The sequence below is a fragment of the Grampus griseus genome (genome assembly GCF_964374135.1).
Source record: "Grampus griseus genome assembly, chromosome: 10".
Lineage (NCBI taxonomy): Eukaryota > Metazoa > Chordata > Mammalia > Artiodactyla > Delphinidae > Grampus > Grampus griseus.
Window position 1 is genome coordinate 997,341 of NC_139004.1, and position 23,479 is coordinate 1,020,819.

Consider the following 23,479-nt stretch of genomic DNA (forward strand, 5'->3'; position numbering starts at 1 on the left):
CAGGGGAGGTTGACGCCGGTGCCAGTCGTAGCCAGAAACGTGGGGGCCTTGACAAGCAACTTTCCTGACAGCGGTACGAAGACGAGACAGAAGAGAGATTGCTGCTTCAAGGGAGAGAAGGGGAAAGAGCTGTTTTCAAAGTCTGGCATCTTTATTAAGAAAACATTACATAAATGCAGATAATTTTTAAAATGTGAATTATCTTTGCTTTGATAAGACCAAAAATTAAATGACTAGATCATAGTCATTACCCAGAATCCACAGCTCTTAAAAATGCCCGTTGGTTTTACCAATATACAGTCGACCCTCATGTCCATATCTGCGAATTCTCCTACTCACTAAAGTTTATTTGTGACCCCAAATCAATACTCTCAGTGTTTCCACTGCCATTCATGGACATGCATAGGGCAGTAAAGAACTTGCGGTGTCTTTTCGTGGCCTTGGTAGTGGCCCATTTCCACTTTTCTGTGCTGCTTATGGTGGTCCCCAAGCAGGGTGAATGCCGTCTCGTCCTCCTAAGGGCAAGAAGGCCGTGACGTTCCTCAGCTGCGTGTATTGGATGAACTTCATCCAGGTCTGAGTCACGGTGCTGTGGGCCGTGAGCTCAGCGTTAAAGAATCAGCAATGACTATTAAATAAGGTGTCTCTGAACAGAAGCTCATGTAACACAAGGTCCTGTGTTTATCAGTTGATGAAAATGTTGTGACCAGAGGCTCACAGAAACCTGACCCTGTGTTTCCCCAGGAGCCCTGGTCAGTGTCTCTAGTTCAGAGTCCATGGCGGCAACGTTCCAGAGCTGAATATCACCGATGATGAGAAGGACTCTGACATATTTGGGGAGCAGGGAGAAAAGTTTCCTTCAAGAAAAGGTCTCAGAGGTTGAGCAGGATTTACTTCCGAAGGTGAGCGCGCTGCCAGGAGCCCACCTCCAGCCTGGTGGTGAGCCTGGATGGTCAGCCGCTGGTGCCCTCTGGTCCTGGGCGGCAGAGGACGCAGGGCAGCGCCGTCTGAGGGCGTCCGTGGCCAGCCTGCTGACTCAGCCCCAAGCGAGACTCCCTCGTTCCTTCAGAGCCTTCTCTTGACTGCTGGCAGAAGCCCTAAAAGGCAACACTTCACGCACATCTCAGGTCTGCTGCTCGAAACTGTCGTTCCTGTCTGGCTCATTTTAAGTCGAGATCCACTGACTCTGAAACATCATGATGATCAGGGGCAACTGTGGCTTCAAACAGCCTGAGAAGAGCTGATGATGTCATCAGACTGGTTTTCAGACATTGTAACCTCGCCCTCTTCTCTAAAGGAGCATCCAGGAGGTCGTCGCTTGATGGGGCCGTGTCACTATGTCTGCAGCCGGCGCGGCTGCCCTAACTGCACCGAGCGCCCGCTGACCTAGAGGAGCCATTCGGTCACGGGAAGAGCTGCTGAGGCCACCACGTGGGCCAGGCTTGGTTCTGAAGGAAGAAAAGTTCTAGTCTCTCCTCCTGCTTCCTTCTAGCCCCAGTGCCCTCTCTCCCCACACACACCAACACTCACACACCAACACACACACACCCAACAACACACCAACACACGCACAACACACACACCAACACACACACACACCAACACTCACACACCCAACAACACACCAACATACACACCAACACACGCACAACACACACACCAACACACACACACACACCAACACACCAACACACACACCAACACACACACCGCAACAACACACACACCAACATGCACACACCAACACACACACACCCAACAACACACCAACACACGCACAACACACACACAACACACACACCAACACACACACACACCAACATACGCACCCCAACACACACACACACCAACACACACACACCCGAACAACACACCTACACACCAACACACACGCACAACACACACCAACATACACACCAACAACACACCAACACACACACCAACACGCACACACCAACACACACACCAACACGCACACACCAACACACACACACACCAACACACACACGCACACCAACACACACACCAACACGCACACCAACACACACACCAACACACACACAGCCGAACAACACACCAACACACACGCACAACACACACCAACACACACAACAACAACACACCAACATACACACCAACACACACGCACAACACACACACCAACACACGCACACACACCAACATACACACCAACACACACGCACAACACACACACCAACACACACACACCAACACACGCACACACACGCGCACACACCAACACACACACCAACACACATGCACAACACACAGGCACAACACACACACACCAACACTCAGCAAGATTCATTTTGCTCAGTCTTTTAAAAACTACATGCTTCTAGACTCAGCCCACGAATAGAAGTTTATAGTCAAAGAAGCCTGATTTAAATTACGTTCAGTGGAAAATCCTACCCAGAAAAGCCCTTTACGGTCAGGCACCCCCAGCCCCGAGGTACCGCGTGCTTCTTCCATGGGGCGATGATTCTACAGCTACAAAGAGATATGTTCTGAGTCTGAAATAGCACATTTCTCCTTCGAACTGATGGAACGCCCCTTGGGCGGCTTTGGGAGCCGGGCTCAGGGTCTGCAGGATCGAAGTGATTCAGGAGGGCTTCCGCTCGGCTTGGCAAACACACAAGGGGCTCGAGGGAGGCCCAGATTCGCGTCCTCAACCTCATCGGCCTCAGGAGGAGTTTTCCGCCTCGCACGAATTTTCTGGAAGCCCAGAGAGCCAGGCTCCGTGTCAGCGTGCACCTCGGTCCCAAGCCAAAGGACGCCCAGGCTGCCGGGGCATTCGTCCCAAGGAGCCGGCCCTGTGTCCTGCTTCCTGCGGAGGAAGCCCCGGTCGGTAGGTCCCTTCACCAGCCTGTGGTCCCACCGCCACACACACTGCTGCTCCGGAGGCGAAGGGGGAGGCGTGACCGAGAAAATGAAAAGGCCTTGCTCGGGGGGGAGAAGCAGTGAGGGGGCAGCGGACGGCTCGCTCGCTTCCTTTGCAGCTTCGACAGAGGCAGATCCCCGGGGTCCTGCGATCCCGCGGTAGGAAGAGGCATCTCCCGACTTGACAGGCCTTCATTCTGCCGTGCCCTGAACCTGCTTGGTAGCCGAGGACCACGAAGTACGTGTGGCTGCCACAGGCGAATCCAGGGGTGTGTGTGTGTGTGCGCGTGTGCGTGTGTTTGTGTGTGTGTGTGAGATACGATTTTTTTTTTTTTTTGCAGTACGCGGGCCTCTCACTGTCGTGGCCTCTCCCGCTGCGGAGCACAGGCTCCGGACGCGCAGGCTCAGTGGCCATGGCTCACGGGCCCAGCCGCTCCGCGGCATGTGGGATCTTCCCGGACCGGGGCACGAACCCGTGTCCCCTGCATCGGCAGGCGGACTCTCAATCACTGCACGCGCCACCAGGGAAGCCCACGATTTTTTTAATGTTTCTGTTTTGCCGTCTTCGAAAAAAGCAAAGAGCCACATGAAGGCACCAAAGATGACTGTCAGTCCACGAAAGAGCGCGCGGCGGGGCAGGCTGACCAGCTACGAGCCTTCTCGCGGCGGCCCAACCTGTGCCCCGAGCGCCCTGCCCATGAGAAGGGCCTGCTGGGAACCCCCACCGGCGAGATGCCGGCTGCTTGTGCCCCCGGCTCCCCAGCCAGCCTCAGGGCCGTGAGCCCAAGAGGATGGGGACGAGGCGGGGCCTGCACTTAGGGCCCCGCCTGAACGTGACCCAAGGCTTCCGAGTAAAAACTATGTGTGTTATGAATTCTACACGAGCCGCTATGCCAAGGAAACTCGTCAAGAGTTAGTCCTTCATAAAAGTCCTTTTTGAAATTCACAGGAAAGAAGGAAAGCCCTATTTTCCCTTTCGTTTCTGAAGGACGAGAGTTCCGTGGTCTGGAAGCTTCCTCCCGAAGCCCGCGGAAGTGACAGCAGGAGCGAGCGTTCCCAGGAGATGGACGGGGCTAGAGCAACCCGCAGCCGAGGGAAAACAATGAGCTTTATGTTCTTCCAGAACAAATTACACACTTTCCCTGGCTCATAAAAGCTTTTTATGCAACCTCGCTCGGGCAGTGCCCGGGCACGGAGCGCCTGCCGGGAGGTAACCGCGGCCCCGGGGTGCCAGATGCCCTTGGAGGCGGTTCACCCAGCTCCCGGCACCCACGGGCGTCTCCACCTGCCGGGGCCACCGGGCTTGTCCCCACTGCGAATCCAGCCTTCGCGCCCGCGGGGGGCGCATCGGGGCCGTGGACGGAGGGAAGGACAGATGGCCGGGCACCCCCACACCTGGGACACGGTGAGGGCTGCCCGAGCGGGCCAAGGACCCAGGAGATGCTTCCTGAATGGTCGTGACCCACGCGTGCCTCCGCAGTCATGATCGTCTAGGCCACCACACCCACGTCCTTGCCACCGCTGATACCAAAGCACGTCCTGGGACTTAGAAGTGAAAATTCAGAATGTGCGCCCTGAAAGTCTTTGGCAGAAGCCCCCCTTCTCTTGGGAGGCGTTCGATTAGCGACTCCATCCTCCTCTCGGTCCAGGCAGCCGTGCTCCCCACCAACACCCGGGCCACCCCACGAGGCAGACAGTCCCCCAGCAGAGCCCCTGCACTGGGCAGAGTGGAGGAGGCAAGGAAGGACCGGCGGAGGAGGGCAGCGAGCCGAGAAGCATCATTGAGAATGCCCTGAACCAGCCAGCATCCGGGTAAGAGGGACTCGTGGACGCAGAGGTGAGGGAGCGCCTCACGGAATTCCAGGAATCCTTCCAGACGGCTATGAACACCTGCGTTATTTAATTTCATGGTTACTCATATTAATATAGCAATACTATTAATTATCATAAAATACTAATCATCATATTAAAATCATTATTTGAATTAACTAACCTGGCCACCCATGGCCCCACCCAGGGCTGGAATTTTAGGTAGGTGACATGTCCGACTCCTCAGCTGCCCAGATGGCTGGATCGGGGGGATCCCCAGGGAGCAACCCCTGCCAGGGTAAAGGGCCCCCACTGGGTCATTCCCTGGTGCCCCAGGTCCGCCCCGAATTCAGAAAGCAGTGCGGCATTGGGCGAGAGGAGGACGGCAACGTGCCCCTCAGATGCCCCCGGACAGCCGGTGCGGTGAGCGCTGGCCCCCAGGCAAATACTTGGCAGCGGGTGCCTGGGGATGGAGGGGTTTGGGGAGCACACTCACCCCTCCTCTAACACAAGTCTGCCTGGACCGGCCCACAGGCTCCCACTCGCCACACTCCTCCCCCACGACGCAGGAACAGCCGGCTTTAGGGGCGGCTTTAAGGAGGGGCTGTCGTGTTCTCAAAGCCGGTCCAGGAGAAGGGGAGCAGAAGAGCAGGAGGCAGCGCTGCGCGGCACGGCGCACACTTCGAACCTGTCCGGCCGCGGCTGCCTCTCGCAGGTACTCTTGGATTTGCAGGTGGAAGGAGCAAAGTAGAAAGCAAGGGGATTCCAGCTCACTTACGGCTTTTCTGCCCACCCTACGGAAACAGACCCACCAAAACAGACCCCAGTGTGACTTGAAATTCAGTGGCTGATTCTCCCTAACGAGGGGACTACTGGCTTCCGCAACCCTTCGGGAGGCCCTTGACCCACAAATATTCAGCCTTAAACCCAAACTCAGCCGGGCGGTGAGTCCTGCCTGCAGTCTCCCCGCCTGCCGCGCGATGGCGCCAGAGCTCCACCCGGCCCCGCGGCCGCGTCAGGAACGTCGGAAGCCCCGCCGGGAATGCGTCCCTCTGCAGCCAGGAAGGGGTTAAGACCCTTGGGTTCCCAGCTTCCAAACTGAGTTTATGGAGCTACGAGACAACACTTGGCATCAATACACAAAAACCCGTAACAACTAAATTTGCAAAAAAATAAACACAAAATATGGACCCTACCTTTAATTCTTAACTCCAGCTCTAGCATCAGTTATTGCACTGGGTGTGTCTAAAACAAGCTGGTCCTGGACTTCTTAATGACCTCTCTTCCCTGAATGCTGGAAGGGCAGCAGAACTGTACTGGCTGTCTTGCGGCAAACTTCCAGGTCCTCAGCCTCTGCTGTCCTCAGAACCTCTCTTCTGTCTTAGGCTGACATCACACAAGAACCTGGGTTCTTCTTCCCGGGAAACAGCTCTGGGGGAGGCTCAACAGCCCGCCTGCCCGGAGCCAGGCGTCCGTCCCCCCCACCCCCCCAAACCCTGCTCTCCCTGGGAAGCCAGAGCCCTTTGCCCTGGAGCCTCCCAGGCAGGGACACACACACACACACACACACACACACACACACACACACACACACACACCCCAGCCCAGGAGCGGTCAGTCCTCCCCTCAGCACCCCCTTTCTCACAGGCCCCCCACAAGCTCAGAGATTAGATTCAGGCAGAACCAGCGGGAAATCAATACCCCCAAGCTTTTCTCCGCTGCCCCCACTTGTCTTCGCGTTAACTTGCAGCCCCTTCATTTCAGGAATCAGCAAACGTTTTATAAACGATTTAGCGCTTTAAAGGTGAGATAACATCGGAGCAGAGGGAGATAAAGGGCTTTACTGAAACTCAATGCCCATGGTGCTGCGAGCAGCTGAGGCTCCTTCCCGCCTTCCCAGGGCGTTGGGCCCCTTGTTTATCTCTTCCTCTCACCAAATTACTTCGGGCCATTTACACCTCTCACGACACCCACTTCCCCCTCTTCCCACACCCCCCGGGGAGGCCCTCTGCCTGCCCCATACTTGCTCCCGGGGAATTTCCGGGCCCGGCCGCCAGCAGCTTCCGGAGAAGCTCCTCTTGATGTGATTATATTGATCTGAAATCGCAAACAGTGCTTTTCTAGATTCCATTTTCCCACTTCATAATTTAAAGCCTGTATCGTCAGACATCAAAGAAAGGTTTAGATGGAAGGAAGCATCACCCGCTACCCTAACCACCATTTCCATTTTGCATTTTCTTTGACATTCCTTGTCCGGAGGAACCATCCGTGGCTTCGCCATTTCATATCTGCACGGCGCTTCTAACTATGATGTGTCGTAACCCTGTTAGGTTGATGTTCTCATCCACGGGCATCTAGTTTCCTCCCGAAGGTTTTGCTTCAGAGTTTGCATGGTTAAAAACCTCACTTGTGTTTAAACCCAACTCACACTGCAGTGGACTGTGTCATTCATGGATACTTACACTTGAATATCTACTGCAATATATAAAGGGCTTTTCCCCTAGATTTCGTAGCTCTCTCTGTTTCCTCTAGAGCTCAGTGAGATGGCTCATACATACTCCATCACCAGCACTGACGTGCAGACCCCTCTGCTGTGACAGTCCTCTCTGAGAGGCGGCCGGTCGGGCTCTTCATTTGCAGAATCACACTTGAACACACAACTCCCGTCAGCGTGTGCTGGGTGGAGCTGAAACCTGAAAGTCCAGTGGCCTTAACTGGAAGCTCAGAGACGCAACCCGCTCTTTCATTTCCTATTTATAATCACCGTTCTTTCGTGTCCTATATTTACAGTTGACTTTCTCAAAGGCATTCCAAAGGTTCTCCATTGAGATCATTTTATAAAACTCTCTTTTAAGTTAAAAGAGACATACTATTCTCTCCTTTAAAAACAAAGTAAACCGAGGCACAGCTCAGCACTGGTGCTGGCCACCTGCCTGCCCGCCTGGAGCTGCTGGGGCTCGAGGCACGTGGCCGGTGATCTGGTGGTCCTGCCAACAGGGTCCCCTGGGCTCCCCTCTGCGGCCGATGCCTCAACTTGAAGAGGGGAAGGTTCACTCCTCTGTCAGATGTTGCTTGCAGGGCTCAGCCGTTCGTTCCACTGAAGTAATTGGGAGAAGCTCCTTCTTTCCACAGGCCTGCACTTCATCATGTGTCTTATTTTGGAGGCTTCCATGGTGCACACCGAACGCGGGCAGAAGTTGGACCAGGCAGACGTTTAACTCCATAGAGATGGAAACTATTCGCAGAGAACACCACACTTGATGCAGGGGAGGGTGCGGGCCCCGCAGACACAGCGCCTGGGGGTGACCCCTGCCCAGTGCCTGCTCTAGGTGGACCCCGTCCGCCTGGTGGGCTGAAGGCCCCTGCCCCGCAGCAGGTGGCACGACCTTTCCCCCGGCAGGAAGGCCCCAGAAGGTTCCCGACTTTGGTACAAACACCGCCTTCTGCCGGGCGTAAGTATTTGCTCTGAGGTGACTGGGTGGGGAGCCCTCGTCCCCCCCAGAGTCTCCCGACAAGAGCCTGGGTTCTTGCTGCACTCAGCTCCCCAGACACTCAGTTCCAGGATGTCAGCTGCCAGGGCTCTGATCTTGCTGCCTCAGACCGGACCTGCCGTAGGAAGGCGCAAGGGGGAGCCCTTCCATCACCACTGCCCCCCAGATCCCTGACCCTCCCCAGGGCACAGAGGAAAATGGATGCTATAGAAGCAAGTTGCACTGAAGTGTTAGAGTTCATGTATCTTTTAAAAAAGAAAAAAGAGGAGGCATCCTTGAACAAAAATACCCTACGCCCTCCCGAAAAGAAAAAAAGTCCAGCCAGCGCACAGAGGGCCCACCCCGCGTCTCGGGCACAGACTGAGTCACATAACCACAGTCATTCTGCTTTTTAACAGAAGGTGATATCCACGAAAGACCCATCAACCTCTTCTTCAAAATGTTGGTCCCCGGTTTGATTTCTTTTCTGAGCTCACCTCCATTCTCTCCTGCCATTCCCCCACCCCAGCTAATCTTCAATTTTAAATACAATATAAAATGGCCAGAAGTGGGGCACAGTGGAGGAGGATGAATTGGATCTACCAAGACATATATTCGAGTGAACTGTTCACAATTCAAACTTTTCCTGAAAGACGAAGAACAAATCGCGCACCCACCCTCGTCTTTCTCCGCCTAATGTAGACACTTGCAATAGTTGTTTGTCTGGTGGATAAAACTGAAAGTTATGCAGATATTGGAAAACCAGATCCAGACACATCAGAGAAATTTGTTTTTCAAGGGACATGACCAAGAACTTCGAATCCAGCACTTGACCTGTATTTAACATGACTCTGACCTGCTAGGGGATGCTTTCTGGTTACCTACTTAGAAAATGTTTGGCGGCGAGTAACACAGCTCTTTCATGAGATCCACAACGGGCTGTCAACACCATCTGATAACTGAACCTCCCTGAAATCAGCAAAGGTACAGCGATATCATCAGGAAAGCTGACATACCAACAGTGAGAGGAGGAAAAAGAGAGTGAGGAAAACTTGATCACTTCATTTAGTGCATAATTGAGGAAAATTCAAACTCTGCCAAACTAAGGAGAAATATGAAACACAGATTTTTCGAAATTCATTTAAAAGTAAAAGGAAGTGTGATTGCAACGCACTAGCCCTCTCTTAAAATATCCAAAGACAAGCTAACGTGGACCAGGCATCACAACCTGGGTGGGTCTGAGCCCAGTCCAGAAGGAACAGTGATGCTTTCTAGAAAACGAACCCACTTCCCGCAGACAGTGGACACCGTGACTGGTACTAGAGAAAATGTGCGGCTGTATTCGCCTTGATGCGAGGAGGGTGGGCCCGTTTGTTTTCCTATTATGTAAAACCCCTGCCAGGCTCCTGCCAAAACGTTTTCCCGGTGACATGTCTGCCTGCCTTTGGACGGGTTCCTTACGAAAACAAATACACCAACCAAATCATCTTCGATAGCAAGGACTCATAACGGCAAACCATGAAAACTACTACGGGGTGCTTCTTAGGAAGGCAGCAGGTACCACGCGGAATTACCGCGCAAAGCAGGGCAGCTCCTCCTGGCTAACCGGGCGGCTCCCAGGAGGCAGCAACTGTGAGCGACTGGCTCTTTCTTGGCGAGTAACTGATGTCCCCGCTTTGGGCAGCGAGCGGTCCTCTCTCTAATGAGTCACGGTGCGTACATATACTGTCTGCTTTAGAGCAGAGATAAGTATAAAAACAAACTACTATTACAAGCGCACACTCCAATAAAAAGAGAATGTCTCCTAAGACGATACTGGCACCTTATAAAAGTGTAATTTAACCTTATCTAATCTGGAGCCTGTTTCATCACAGGGATGGCCAATAATGTAAACCTTTGTGAGAAAGGGCGCAGGAGAGGCCCAGGCCGGTGGGTGGGCAGTGGCAGCCTCTCCTGGGACGCGGCCGCTGCCGCTGCGAGGCCCTCGGTGCAGACTGGGTCGTCCGGGAAGGTAGGTGAGAAAATGATGGATGAGTCGGGTACAGCGAAGCAAAAATGGCCGAGAGAAGCGTTTCCTCTTCCCATCTGTTCAGGAAGGACGTCAGCAAGACAGACTAAACACAGGCCCCGGTGCGGGATTTCGCGTGTGCCTGTGTGGACAGCACAGCCCGGCCTCTGAAAGGACCTTCCTCCGCACGCAGCGGGGACAGGCAGGGGGGCCAGACGCCCACGCTGGCTGCTCCTGAAGAGAAGCAGGGACAGTCCCAGGCTGTCGCCACAGCGGGCCGGCGGGGGCCGGGGTCCCCGGGGAGTCTGGCCCAAGGTGCCCACCGCCTACTGTGGCTGCCAGCAGAGGGGACGCACCCGCCAGGGCCAGGACTCCAGGCTCTTTCTGGGAAGATAGAGGAATTCCTGGCCTGGGGGGCCCCTGGGTGGGGTCCAGCACACCTCACTGCCCTGCTCCCCGGGAGAGCAGAGCCCCTGCTCTGGAAAGGGTCCGCCCCCGCCCCACAGGCCTGGCTGAAGTGGTGGTGCCTCCTCTGGCTCCGCCCCTGGCTCTTCCTACCGCACTACTGGCCTTTGGGTCAATCTTCCAGGCCCAGACCGAGTCCCAGGTGGGCAGAGGAAGGACTCTTTCCCGCAAAGGGAAAAGCCCTGCCCCTCTGTTCATCCTCGCTCCCACCCACCTCTCGCCTTCCCCACCCCAACCTGATTCGACCAACGGCCTCCTTGCCTTGGACACCGGGGCGGGTGGGACTGAGGCTTACGAGCCAGGGTGACGCGCTGGGTGGGGGTTGGGTATCGTCCACTTTCAGCAGTGGGTGGTCTGAGCCTCAGTGTCCGTCTCTGTGGCATGACAGCCAGGCAGTGCACCCCACCCCACGGGCTCCTGGAGGTCAGTCAGGCTTGAAACCTGACATCCGCTGCCCTGTCTCTCCCCCTCCCCTCCCCTCCCCCCTCCCCCTCCCCTCCCCCCTCCCCCTCCCCCCTCCCCCCTCCCTAGTCTCGTGAGGGCAGAGCTAAGTGCCGATGGTTCCAGCAGGGTCCTGAGCTCTCCTGGCCTGCAAGGCCCTGCCTGGCTGGTCTCCCTGAGCCTATAAGGACAGGCCATGAAGGTGGGCGGGCGTTAAAGCTCAGGTCATCCTTCCTTCGCTTGTTTCCAGGAGAATCGTCCTGGGGGCAACGGGATGGAAGGGAAATCCGGGAGAGGAGCCCGGCTCACACTCAGGGGCAAACGCGCCAGCAGGGCCTCTAGTACAGCGTCTCTAGAGCACGTGCGTGGCCCCGCCAGCCCAGCACAAGTGTATTTGCACACACAGCAGACTCGGGCACTGAGGAGGACGGACATCCTCCCCGCAGTCACCAGTGTTTACCTCCCGCCCAGGGCGACGCATCCCGCTGCTGGGATAATGCTGAACAAGGAAACCGCTATCCATTTGTCGATTAAGTGGATTAGTCCCCGTACCATGATCTGAAATACACATTTGAACATCTGACATTGAGATCAGACTTACCACTGACAAGGTTTAGTAGTTTAACGTTTTCTTCTCTTGGCACATAAACGATGTACCTTATCATAAAGGGCATCTTAGGGACAAGGACACAGCAGAGTAAAATCGTGAGGGATGGTGTGTGACCTCGGGCAAGTCCCTCACTCTCTCTAAGCCCAGCTTCCTCCTGTGTAAGATGCACATGACAGCGTCCACGCCAGGGTTAAATGAAAGGATTACTCTCAACGCTGGGCAGGACGACCAGTGAAGCCACTGCCGTCTGAGGGCCTGCGGTGAAGACCCGAGAGCTGTCCCACCAACAAGCTCACCTTCACCAGGGTCCGCGCGCTGCCCCGAGCACGGGTCTGTGTGAAGAGGCCAGCTCTGGGGCATGGAGAGATGTTCTCTGTGACCCCAACCAAAGGGGACCTCGGGAAAAGTAAGCTCCGGGTTTGTTTGTCTCTCGCCCTTAATTTAGAGTTTAACCCAACTCCACTATTGGCCTTAAAAAATATGGGAGCGACCACAGTGAACGCTATGCACGTGGCTCCTTCCCTTTCATACATTTATTCCTACTTATTCTGAGGAAATTTGCCTCCCTATTCGCCATAGTTTATCTTTTCTTATATCTTCGTTTCCAAACTAAATAGCGCTGACCCGAGCACACCCTGCTCCCGCGCCAGCGGCTCGCGGTGCTGCCGACGATGCTCCGCGGAGGTCAGTCCGGTGCGTCGCGCGTCGTGCGGCGCTTGGAATGGAGACGCGCGTGGTGGGGATGAGGACCGATCCGCAGCCGCCAGCCCCGCCTCCCCCGCCCCGTTCTCCAAACCGGTTCTTTGGAGGTTCCGTTTTTCATAATTAAGACTAAGGAGCGGTTAAAAAACAGAAGTACTTTTTCCTGGAAACCAGCGTCTTAATTTGCAGCTTTTATTGGCAAACCTGGCTGCCAGTAAATACAGTCCTTGGCATCTCCCAGAATGTAATTTACTTGAGGAGGAGGCCCTGCTTTTTCTGTAACATGCACATCAATTAAAGGGGCCGCTAGGAAGGAATGTGGCCGGTGACTGCAAGCCTCCTAGGTCACCTAGGGTCCCGGGAACAAAAGCGCCCAGGCCCGTGCCTGGGTGTCCGAGCCGGTGCCTCCAAGGGGCCTCCCGACCGGACTCTTCCCTCCGGGGAGCTGGCTAGGTTGCAGGGTGCGAAAGCCAGGAGCCAGGCGGGGCCCTCCGGCGGCGAGGCCTCCCCCGGGTCCCCTTCCTCAAGAGCCCCCTCCCGGGCGCCGCTCGGAGGGGCTGGACCGGCCGGAGGTGGGGCGTCGGGTCGCACACAGGAGGCCGCAGACGGCAGGGGGCGCTCGGGGCGCGTGCAGGGCTGGCCGGGGCCGGAGCCCACCGCGGTGCTCGGGTTGGCCGGGGACGTGCGCCCCGGAGCCCGGAGTTCCAGCCTCGGGGGTGGCCCTGCGGCTCCCCTGCTTCCCCTCCCGGCTCTCACGGGGGCGAGGCGGGAAGCCTGCGGGGGCCACCGGGACGCGCTCCCAGGTGCAGAGGCACGCGAGGACCCGGGAGGCAGGCGGGACGGAGCCAGGTGCCGGCGGTCCCGGCCGAGGGCCCCGTGGCCGCCCCAGGGCCTGGGGGGAAGGCCAGCCGCGCCCTACGCGCACGGACTGGGCGGGCGGCGCGTCCCAGGGCCTGGGGCGTCCGAGCTCAGGCTCCTCAGGCCGCTCCTGGGCGGGAGGGGGCGCAGCCCCGCGCGTGGGGCCCCAGTGCTGGGCTAGAGAGCCGGAAGCCCGCCGCCCGCGGGACCAGGCCCCGCCGGGGCAAGGTGCGGCCGACCCCTCCCCGCCCGTGGGGCCGGCCTGTCTGCGGGTCTGTCCGCTCACCAAGGCCTTTCCTCCGACACCCGGAGCCCACGCGTGGATGCAGAAGGCGCCCTCGCGCCGCATTCGATGATGCCCGCACCGCGCACCCCGGGGCCCCGCGGGTCGTCGGCCGCGCCCGGGATGAGTCCCCGTCGCGGAAGATGGAGTGGCGGGGCCTCTCCCCTTCCAGGCCAGGCTGCGCCCCAGTCTAATGGGGACCCGGATGGGAAGAAACCGAGGCGCACGAGTAGTCCTTTATGTTAATCCACCCTTACCAAATTTTATTTTTGTCCTTGATGGTTAACGACAGGGGACAGTTCGCATCTGCATCTAACTCTTCCTGGATAAAGGAAGCCCCAGTCATGCGTAGCCAGGCACCGAGGTTGAAGCTTCCCGCGAGTCCTGTGGCCCTTTCTTGGTACTCAGCTCGCGCTGGGTCCCAGAAATGCTCTGGGAGACCGGGCTTTCCTGCAGAAGGGCGACAGGTGGTCCGACCCGGGGGAACCCCGAGCAGGTGTTGGCACACTCCCTCCCGTGAGAGTAATTAGTGGGACGTCCCGTCGTGGGGACTTGGGGGGCATTAAATTACCCCATCCTATAAGCTTCCTGTGGAGGCTGCCCTCGGGAGGGCAACTGTGCAATTCGTTCAATCATGGACATCACTTTGTCTTTAAAACAATCAAAAAGCAAACGCTCTTTTCATTTATCGTAGGAATTATTTTTCTCCTAAGGAGGGGGCTGAATCAGGAAGACTGCATTAACAGAACCTGTACTCAGAAACCCCCCAACTAAGAGAAAAGTCGATCTGCCCGGAGTCTTGGCCACTAAGACGTGGGGGTCCTTGTCCCTCCCTCCGCGGATGAACAGCACTTCCTGCCCGGCGGAGGGTTTGATAACGAAAAACGGCCACTTACACCCGCGTATCGTCTCCCACCCTGGGGCTTCAGGTCTTCATAAACGAGGCCACGTGGAGAACTTCGACAAAAACCTAAATAGCTCAAAGACACCTCGAAACAGACGTGGCTACAAATGCTTGCGACTTCAGTCTAGCGGGGAAGCCTTCAGGTCGCACTATCAGATACCACGCGTCTCCCGACAGCGAAAGGCGAGGGGGAGGGAAGGCTTCGGGCGTGCAGAGCCCCCCGCCCCCCCAGGCTGCCCCGTCTAAAGGGGCGGCCCGCCTTTCTGGACTCCCGAAGCTCCCGGTCAGACCGGCCCTAACCCCCGACGGGCCAGCTTCCCGAGCCTAGAGCCGGGGCGCGGATAAGCCCAGACAGCGGGCGGTAAGGGCCTGCGCGTGTCCCGGGAGAGTCGCTGGCCAGGGCTGGGGGGACGCTGGAAAGTTCCCGAGGGGTCTCTGACAGGAGGACAATCCTTGTACCTTGGGCTGGGCTCACCGCCCCACCGGAACGCTTTTCTGGACTCGCGGGGCCCCCTCCCCAACCCCTATCCCGTTTTTCTTGAATTGAAAAGAAAAAGAGCTTCTCGGCTGCTGGTGGCCAGCGTTAAGCCACCGCCCCTCCCCCTCTTCCTGCGGTGTCACCATGCCGCGAATCGGGCATTTCCTGGAGTGCTCGCCACCTCTCCCTTCCTGGTGCTTTTCCAGCTAAGGCCCCGGAGGCCTGTTCTGCGTATCGCTGTGACGTCACGCCCCTCCCCAGAGCTGAGACCCCTCGGGGGCCCCGGGAATTGTGACCCCGGCTGGCGGGTCAGGGAGGGGACGGGGCGGAGAGGGCCAGCGACAGTCCCACCAAACATCCATTACCGCTGTCGCCTGCGGGACCTTCAGGCCGCAGCCGCGAGGTGTCAGAAAAGCAGCCGAAGGCTTCCTGCAGGGGCATTTCTGCCAATTGAGTTAAGGGTTGCGGGGAGACAGTGACTGAACCACCCGCGGAGCAGCAGAAGGGGGCATCAGAAACTCCAACCTGAAAATAAAAACCGTAACCTACTCCCCAAAGACTTCATTTCTGCGCCTTCATGTTCAAATACCACCACCGACAACAATAATAACATAAGTCGAGTACTTGAAATACAATCAAGCCGTTTAGTGGAGGTTTGCTTCCGAGGAAGCTTAAAAAACACAAACGCAAAGCTCTTTTCCTGGCGAGTATCCTGAGCTCGACCAGGAGAAAGATGATCTTCGTAAACTGCACTCCGCCTTTTTCCCGCGCGCCAGACACTCATTTCACAACGGCCACTTTTATACCCGAAGCGGGGCCCAGCACAGCCGGCTGTCGGATTTGCAGTTTACTAAGGAGCTCTTTCCACCTCTCGGGCCGCGGAGCCGGGAGCAGGGGAGGACGCGCGGGGACCGGGGCAGCGCGGCACCACGTCTCGCGCACGAGCCGGGCGCGGCCCGTGCTGGGAATACGGCCGAGTCGCCATCGCCGCGTAGGTGCCCGCGCACCGCGAGCGGTGGAAACGCGGTTCAAAGGCCGAAGTCGCCAAACGCTGAGGCGTTCGGGACGACCACTGACTTCCTTAGCCTCCAGGCTGAAGCCGGGGAGCCCACAAGGCCTCGACCAAAGGGGCAGATTCCGTCCGGGTGTGGGGCGGGGGCTGGACACGAATGCACTTTTCGTGTCGCGGGGCTTCTCCCCCCCCTTCCCTCACACGTGTTTAGGAGTCTTCTGACGATAAATCAGTGTTTTCCTCCAGACGCGGAGACGGGGCCTTGTGGACGCCCAGGAAAGGAGGCTGGAGCGGCCCAGGCGTGGAGCAGGCCAGGCAGCGCCCGGGAGCCAGGCTTCCGGGCACCCGGCTGGTTCAGAAAGAGCAGGTCCTCGCGTATCTCCATGTCAGGGTCCACTCCGAAATGCAACATTTTAAAACTGCACAGGCCCGCGCCCTAACTCCTAAACTGCAGCTGCAGCTCAAATTGTGCAGAGGAGAAAGCCGGATTCAAGCCGGGAAGCCAAAAGGGTTCCCGACACGTCCTCGCAGTTAAAGATTGTCAGGAATTGGAGGGTGGAGGTGTGAGATGCGCCACGCTGCTCATCTTCACAGCCCCCTAGACGCGCCAGTTCCTCCAGCTTTGCAGGAAAGGGCCCGGAGGGGCTGTTCCAGCGTTGCCCAAGTGCAGAAGCGCGCTGCAGGAGAGGAGGCCCATCTCCTTCCTGCCCGTGGTTTCTCTCCCTTTCCTTCTTCCCATTCCATCCCAGTTCCCCGGAAACTGCAAGTCTCAGGCGCTTGCACAGGGATTAGCCGCTGTGCTCATCCCCAGGACCCTCGAACCCTGCAGGTGCGATTCTGAACGTTCCCCCAATTACACCCGTTATCTCTGCGAGCCGGCAGCCACGCGCGTGCGGAGAGGAAGGTGGGACGTATTGACTTGCTTCTTGTCATCACACCTGCTATTGTCACTGAGCCCGCAGGCTGACCCCTGCTCTGAGCCGAAAGGTGCCGGACTCGACAAGAGGGGGCGGTCGCGGCGAATCCCGAAGAGGAATTGGGGTAGCCTCCAGGCTCCAGCAGCGCGCGCCGAAGACACCCACGCCGCCGACCACGGCCTCAAGCTCCTGGCAAGGCCCCATATCCCCCTCCCTTATTTCTACTGGGGAGGGGTCGCAGGGACGGTGAGGTGGGGGCAACAACTCCGCCCCCACCGGGAACGGAGCTCGGCTGTGACTGAGCCCTTAAAACCGTGCCCTTTGTAAGCCAGCTCAGGACTGGAGAACTTCCAGGTGGGGAGAACTGGAGAACTTCCAGGTGGGGAAAACTGGAGACCTCTGGGAGCCGGGGAGCCTGGCGATCGGGGAGGGGAGGGGGGAGGGGGGAGGGGGGAGGGGGAGGAGGGAGGGGAGGCAGGGGAGGGGAGGCAGGGGAGGGGAGGCAGGGGAGAGGGGAGGGGAAGGGGGAGGGGAAGGGGGAGGGGAAGGGGGAGGGGAAGGGGGAGGGGAGAGGGAGGCGGGGAGGCAGGGGAGGGGAGGCGGGGAGGCGGGGAGGCGGGGAGGCAGGGGAGGGGAGGCGGAGGAGGCGGGGGGAGGCAGGAGAGGGGGGAGGGAGGAGAGGGGGAGGAGGGGAGGGGAGGGGAGGGGAGGGGAGGGGAGGGGAGGGAGGGGAGGGGAGGGGAGGGGAGGGGAGGGAGGGGAGGGGAGGGGAGGGGAGGGAGGGGAGGGGAGGGGAGGGAGGGGAGGGGAGGGGAGGGGAGGGAGGGGAGGAGGGGAGGGGAGGAGGGGAGGGGAGGAGGGGAGGGGAGGGAGGGGAGGGGAGGAGGGGAGGGGAGGGAGGGGAGGAGGGGAGGGGAGGGAGGGGAGGAGGGGAGGGGAGGGAGGGGAGGAGGGGAGGGGAGGGAGGGGAGGAGGGGAGGGGAGGGAGGGGAGGGGAGGGAGGCCCGGGAAATCCCAGTGCTGGAGTCGACCAGGCCGGCCAAGGAATGGGAGAGAACCAGCGCGAGTTGGGGCTCGAGGACGCGGTGACATCTGGGAGCGGCGGACGGAGGAAGGGTCTACGGGGGGCCCGGAGGGCCCGGCAAGTCTGCGGGAACAATGGACGTCCAGCGGAGGGCCCGGGGTGGGGGACAGGGCCTGGCGCGGGCGGCGGGGCGCGGGGCCGCACGGCTGCGGGCGCGGGCGGGGCTCCGGCGAGGGCGCAGGCAGGGGCGCGGGCCGGCGCGCGTGTGGTCAGCCCCGCGGTCCTCCGCGGCGGGGCGCGGGCCGGCGCTGCTCGGCCTCCGGCTCCTTCGGAGGCGTTCCCGCCTCCCATTGGCTGCCGCCGCCGTGATGGGGCGGGGCTCCACTGCCCGGAAAAAATGTAACTGCGTAAAAAAGTCCTCGCCTGGGTGACGGATGCTCAAAAGTTCAGAAGTTTTCCCAATGCTTCCTTAAGCGGGCGGCGCGCGAGAGACTGAAAAAAAGGTGACGCGGGCCCGGGCAGGCAGCCGGCGCGCTGCCCCCCGCCCTGGTTATCTGGCCGCCTTCGCCGGCGGCTGGGGCAGAGCCTCCTGGAAGCGCAGGCGGCGCGGCGAGCCGGACGTCTGCTTGTTTTCTAGTTCGGGCTCCTTTTTCCCGTTCCCGCCTGGAAGCTGCCGCGCGCGTTCTAGGCCGTCGGCCGCGTCCGCGTCCGGCCCTCTCCGCCGCCCCAAGCCTCCTCGGCGGCCGGAGGCGCCCCGGAGCCGGGCGAGCGCAGGGGAGGCGGCGGCCCGGCACCAGCCCGCAGGCCCGGACTCGGACTGGGCGGCCGGCCCAGCGAGGGCGGGGGGCGGCGGCGGCGGCGAGCGGGGCCATGCAGGCGCGCTACTCCGTTTCCAGCCCCAACTCCCTGGGAGTGGTGCCCTACCTCGGCGGCGAGCAGAGCTACTACCGCGCGGCGGCGGCGGCCGGGGGCGGCTACACCGCCATGCCGGCCCCCATGAGCGTGTACTCGCACCCGGCGCACGCCGAGCAGTACCCGGGCGGCATGGCCCGCGCCTACGGGCCCTACACGCCGCAGCCGCAGCCCAAGGACATGGTGAAGCCGCCCTACAGCTACATCGCGCTCATCACCATGGCCATCCAGAACGCGCCGGACAAGAAGATCACCCTGAACGGCATCTACCAGTTCATCATGGACCGCTTCCCCTTCTACCGGGACAACAAGCAAGGCTGGCAGAATAGCATCCGCCACAATCTCTCGCTCAATGAGTGCTTCGTCAAGGTGCCGCGCGACGACAAGAAGCCAGGCAAGGGCAGTTACTGGACGCTGGACCCGGACTCCTACAACATGTTCGAGAATGGCAGCTTCCTGCGGCGGCGGCGGCGCTTCAAGAAGAAGGACGCCGTGAAAGACAAGGAGGAGAAGGACCGGCTGCACCTCAAGGAGCCGCCGCCGCCGCCGCCGCCGCCGCAGCCCGGCCGCCAGCCCGGGCCCGCGCCGCCCGAGCAGGCAGACGGCGCGGCGCCCGGAGCGCAGCCGCCGCCCGTGCGCATCCAGGACATCAAGACCGAGAACGGTACGTGCCCCTCGCCGCCCCAGCCCCTGTCCCCGGCCGCCGCGCTGGGCAGCGGCAGCGCTGGCGCCGCCGCGGTGCCCAAAATCGAAAGCCCCGACAGCAGCAGCAGCAGCCTGTCCAGCGGGGGCAGCCCCCCGGGCGGCCTGCCGGCGGCGCGGCCGCTGAGCCTGGACGGCGCGGAGCCCGGCCAGCCGCCCGCGCCCGCGCCGCCGCACAGCCAGGGCTTCAGCGTGGACAACATCATGACGTCGCTGCGGGGGTCGCCGCAGGGCGCAGCCGCCGAGCTGGGCTCTGGCCTCCTGGCCCCGGCCGCCGCGTCCTCGCGCGCGGGCCTGGCGCCCCCGCTGGCGCTGGGCGCCTACTCGCCGGGCCAGAGCTCCCTGTACGGCTCCCCTTGCAGCCAGAGCCCCGGCGCGGGCGGCTCGGGCGGGGGCGGCGGGGCCGGGGGCGCTGGGACCTACCACTGCAACCTGCAGGCCATGAGCCTGTACGCGGCCGGGGAGCGCGGCGGCCACGTGCAGGGCGCGCCCGCGGGCGCCGGCGCCTCCTCGGTGGACGACTCCCTGCCCGACTACTCCCTGCCCCCGGCCACCAGCAGCAGCTCCTCGTCACTGGGCCACGGCGGCGGCGGCGGCGGCGGCCAGGAGGCCGGCCATCACCCTGCGGCCCACCAAGGCCGCCTGGCCTCGTGGTACCTGAACCAGGCGGGCGGGGACCTGGGCCACCTGGCGAGCGCGGCGGCGGCGGCCGCGGCGGGCTACCCGGGCCAGCAGCAGAACTTCCACTCGGTGCGGGGGATGTTTGAGTCGCAGCGGATCGGCCTGAGCAACTCCCCGGTGAACGGGAACAGCAGCTGTCAGATGGCCTTCCCCTCGGGCCAGTCCCTGTACCGCACGTCAGGGGCCTTCGTCTACGACTGCAGCAAGTTCTGACCCCTTCGCCCTGCCCGCCTCCCAGCCGAACTGAACCGGACCCCAGAGCAGAAGCAGCCAAAAGAACCGTCGAAGCAAAACCGAAACCAAAAACCCAATTTGTGAAACGTTCACGAGACCGGCGAACAGAATCCCTCCAAACTTTCAACTCATCAGCACGAAGAAGAGCATTTTCTTAAAAGATGGATTCGGAGCCGCCTCCACTTTGCCTTAACTCAATAAACAGAACCGTAAACTGTTTCGTACAGAGACAGCAGAGTCATGGTTTGTTAAAGGACAGTGTTACTCCAGATAACACGTAAGTTTCTCCTTCTTTTCAGAGAGCACGCTTTCCTCCTCCTGTCCTGTCCCTTCCCCTGCCGCCTCCTGCCTTCACGTCTCACCTGTAAGATACTATTTTATCCTCTTGAAAGGAGGTAGGAAGTCCCCGTATATGAAAATCGCTTTCTTTTTATCCATGGACTTGTTTTAAAATGTAAATTGCAACATAGTAATTTATTTTTAATTTGTAGTTGGATGTCGTGGACCAAACGCCAGAAAGTGTTTCCAAAACCTGACGTTAAATTGCCTGAAACTTTAAATTGTGCTCTTTTTTTCATTATAAAAAGGGAAACTGTATTAATCTTATTCTATCATCTTTTCTTTCTTTTTGTTGAACATATTCATTGTTTACTAATAAATTACCATTCAGTTTGAATGAGACCTATATGTCTGGATACTTTCATACAGCCTTTATTATAAGAAAAAGATTTCAGAGATTAAAACACTAGAAATTATCAATTCTCCTAAATCTCTGAAAAAAATGGAGACACCCTGTGACTATTCCTTGTCAAATTTCACATAAAAGTCTCTTTTTGTTTAGATTTTTTTTTTCCTGCAGCATCTTCTGCAAAACGTACTGTATAGGCAGCTTGCTTTGTGGCTAGTAAAGAGAGATTTTCCTTAACAGATCCGAGTTGGCATATACACAAATTCATTTCCTCCGTAATGACTGAACATGATTTGGAAATGTTAAGCCCATGAATCAGCAGCGGTCTCACCGCAGTGATACCTGGGTGTGGAGAGAGGTGGCTCTGCCTCCAGATACGCATAATGAAGATTCGGCTTGTGTATCCCATTAAAAAACCGCGATGTGTATTAGGCACCCCTGGGAGCCAAATGCTGGAGGATTTTCTTCCTGTTCATTTCACTCCTTTTTAAGAGGAAAAAACCCCAGCTTTAAACGTATGTATATAACTCATCCACATCTACAGTCCTTCATGTCTGTCGCAGAAGGATTGATTTAAAAACAAAACATGTATGGCGGGTTGGAAAGGGATATTTAAACTTTGGGAAACTTATTTTAGAAGATATGTTTGTTGAACAGTTATTTTTTGAAAAAGATTTAAAACAATAACAAGAAGGAAGGAGCAAAGAGCAGGGCATTTTAGTCCAGGTGGTTTCTTTTCAATCCCATTTTTCTTGTTAATTTACAGTTAAACCTAGGGGGCAATCCGGATCGGCCCTCCCCCTTTGTAAATAACCCAGGAAATGTAATAAATTCATTATCGTAGGGGGATCTGCCCTGTCAATCAGACTTTGGGGAGATGGCGGTTTGATTACAGTCATTCAGGGCCTTTCCGTTTGTTTTGGAGATAATACAGTTTCCTGCTATCTGCCGCTCCGATCTAGAGGCAACACTTAGCAGTAATTGCTGTTGCTTGTTGTCAAAATTTGATCATTGTTAAAGGATTGCTGCAAATAAATACACTCTACTTCCAGTCAAAAACTGCTTTACGTGGCCTCTGATTTGCTGGGTCCCTGGCTCAGAGTCGCAGCCCAGCGGCCGGGGAGGCGCGCAGGGCGCGGCGTCCCCCGGGGCAGGCGGCCGGGACCGGTCTTCCCGCCGCGCGACCCGCTCCGATTCGCAGCCCTGAGCCTGGGCGGCCTCGCGCTTCCCAGGGCCCCCACCCCACCCCTTTGGGTGGTGAAGGGGAAAAATCAGCGGACAAATCTCGTTCCCGCGTCGGCCCATTCGTGGGAGCCGAGCGTGGAGCGGGGCGGGCGGACAAAGGGACCGCGGTCGGAGCGGGGCTGTCCGGGTGCGGAAGGGAAGCGGACGCAGGTGACCGGCGGCCCTGTCCCCTCAGACGGGCACCGATCCCCACCCCCACCCCCCGAGGCGGGCAGCGCGGGCGGCGGGGAGCCTGACCTTTGCGGCTTGGCAGTCCCACTTCTCCGAGTCGGGGACGGTGGTGTAGACCCGGACCCGCCCGGGGTTTCCGGCCGGGGTGCGTCTCCGCGGCCCCGACGCCGGCCTCTGGGACCGGACGCTCCTCGTCTAATTAGCGTAGCGACGCGTCCCGGCCGTTCGCCGCCCACGCCCGCGCCCAGTCCTCCGCGACCGGGAGGGTCGGTGCGGCCGCGCCGAGGGGAAGGTAGCCGGAGCCGGGGCGGAGGGCCCGAGGTACTCACCGCGCGTCTCAGCCGGGCGCGGGGCTCTGACTCCGCGCCGCGCTCGCCGCCTTTGTCTGGAAGACGCACGTGTGTTCGTTCGGAGCGCGGCGGGCGGAGGGGCCACGGGCGGGTCGCGCTCCGGGCGCCTGCGCGCCCTCCCCTCGCCGGCCTGACGGCCCCGGCCCGGCCCAGACGACCTGCCCAGCGGCGGCCCGGGCGGCCTCCGCGCGGACTGCGTCCTCGTGCGGCGTGCGCGGCTGTTTTGCGGAGGCCTCGGGGCACCTGGAGCGGCCGCGCGGTGGGCGGCGGGGCCCGCGCGACCTCCTGCGTCCCCGCGGCCTCGGCTGCCGGCCCAGGCCCGGCCCTCGGAGCCCGGCCGCCGCGGCGAGGGTGGGAGAGGGCCGGTTGGGCCCGGCGGCGCTTCCGACCCGGGCTTGTCCTTTCTGGGCCTCGAGTCCGGTGGCTGGAGAGGGAGCCGGGCGCGCGGCGCTCGACTCCTAGGAAAGGCCGGTGAGAAGCCCTGGCCGCGTCCGGGGAGTGTTTCTGCGCTCGCCGTGGGAGCCTCTTGGCAATCATTTCTGCCTCCTTCATTCCCAACGTTTGAAAGTTAGGCCTTTAGGAAGGCAAGGCGTTTGAGTTACACGGATGCAGAG

General features: G+C 59.2%; 1 protein-coding gene across 1 annotated transcript; it reads left to right on the forward strand.

Moving 5' to 3' along the window:
- Window positions 1–18,752: 18,752 nt before the first annotated feature.
- On the forward strand, window positions 18,753–20,954 carry FOXC1 (forkhead box C1; the record flags this gene model as incomplete). The annotated part of the gene is made up of 1 exon (XM_082663164.1): window positions 18,753–20,954. The coding sequence occupies one exon, from the start codon at window positions 18,753–18,755 to the stop codon at window positions 20,388–20,390; it is 1,638 nt and encodes a 545-aa protein (XP_082519290.1). The 3' UTR covers window positions 20,391–20,954.
- Between the last annotated feature and the right edge of the window lie 2,525 nt (window positions 20,955–23,479).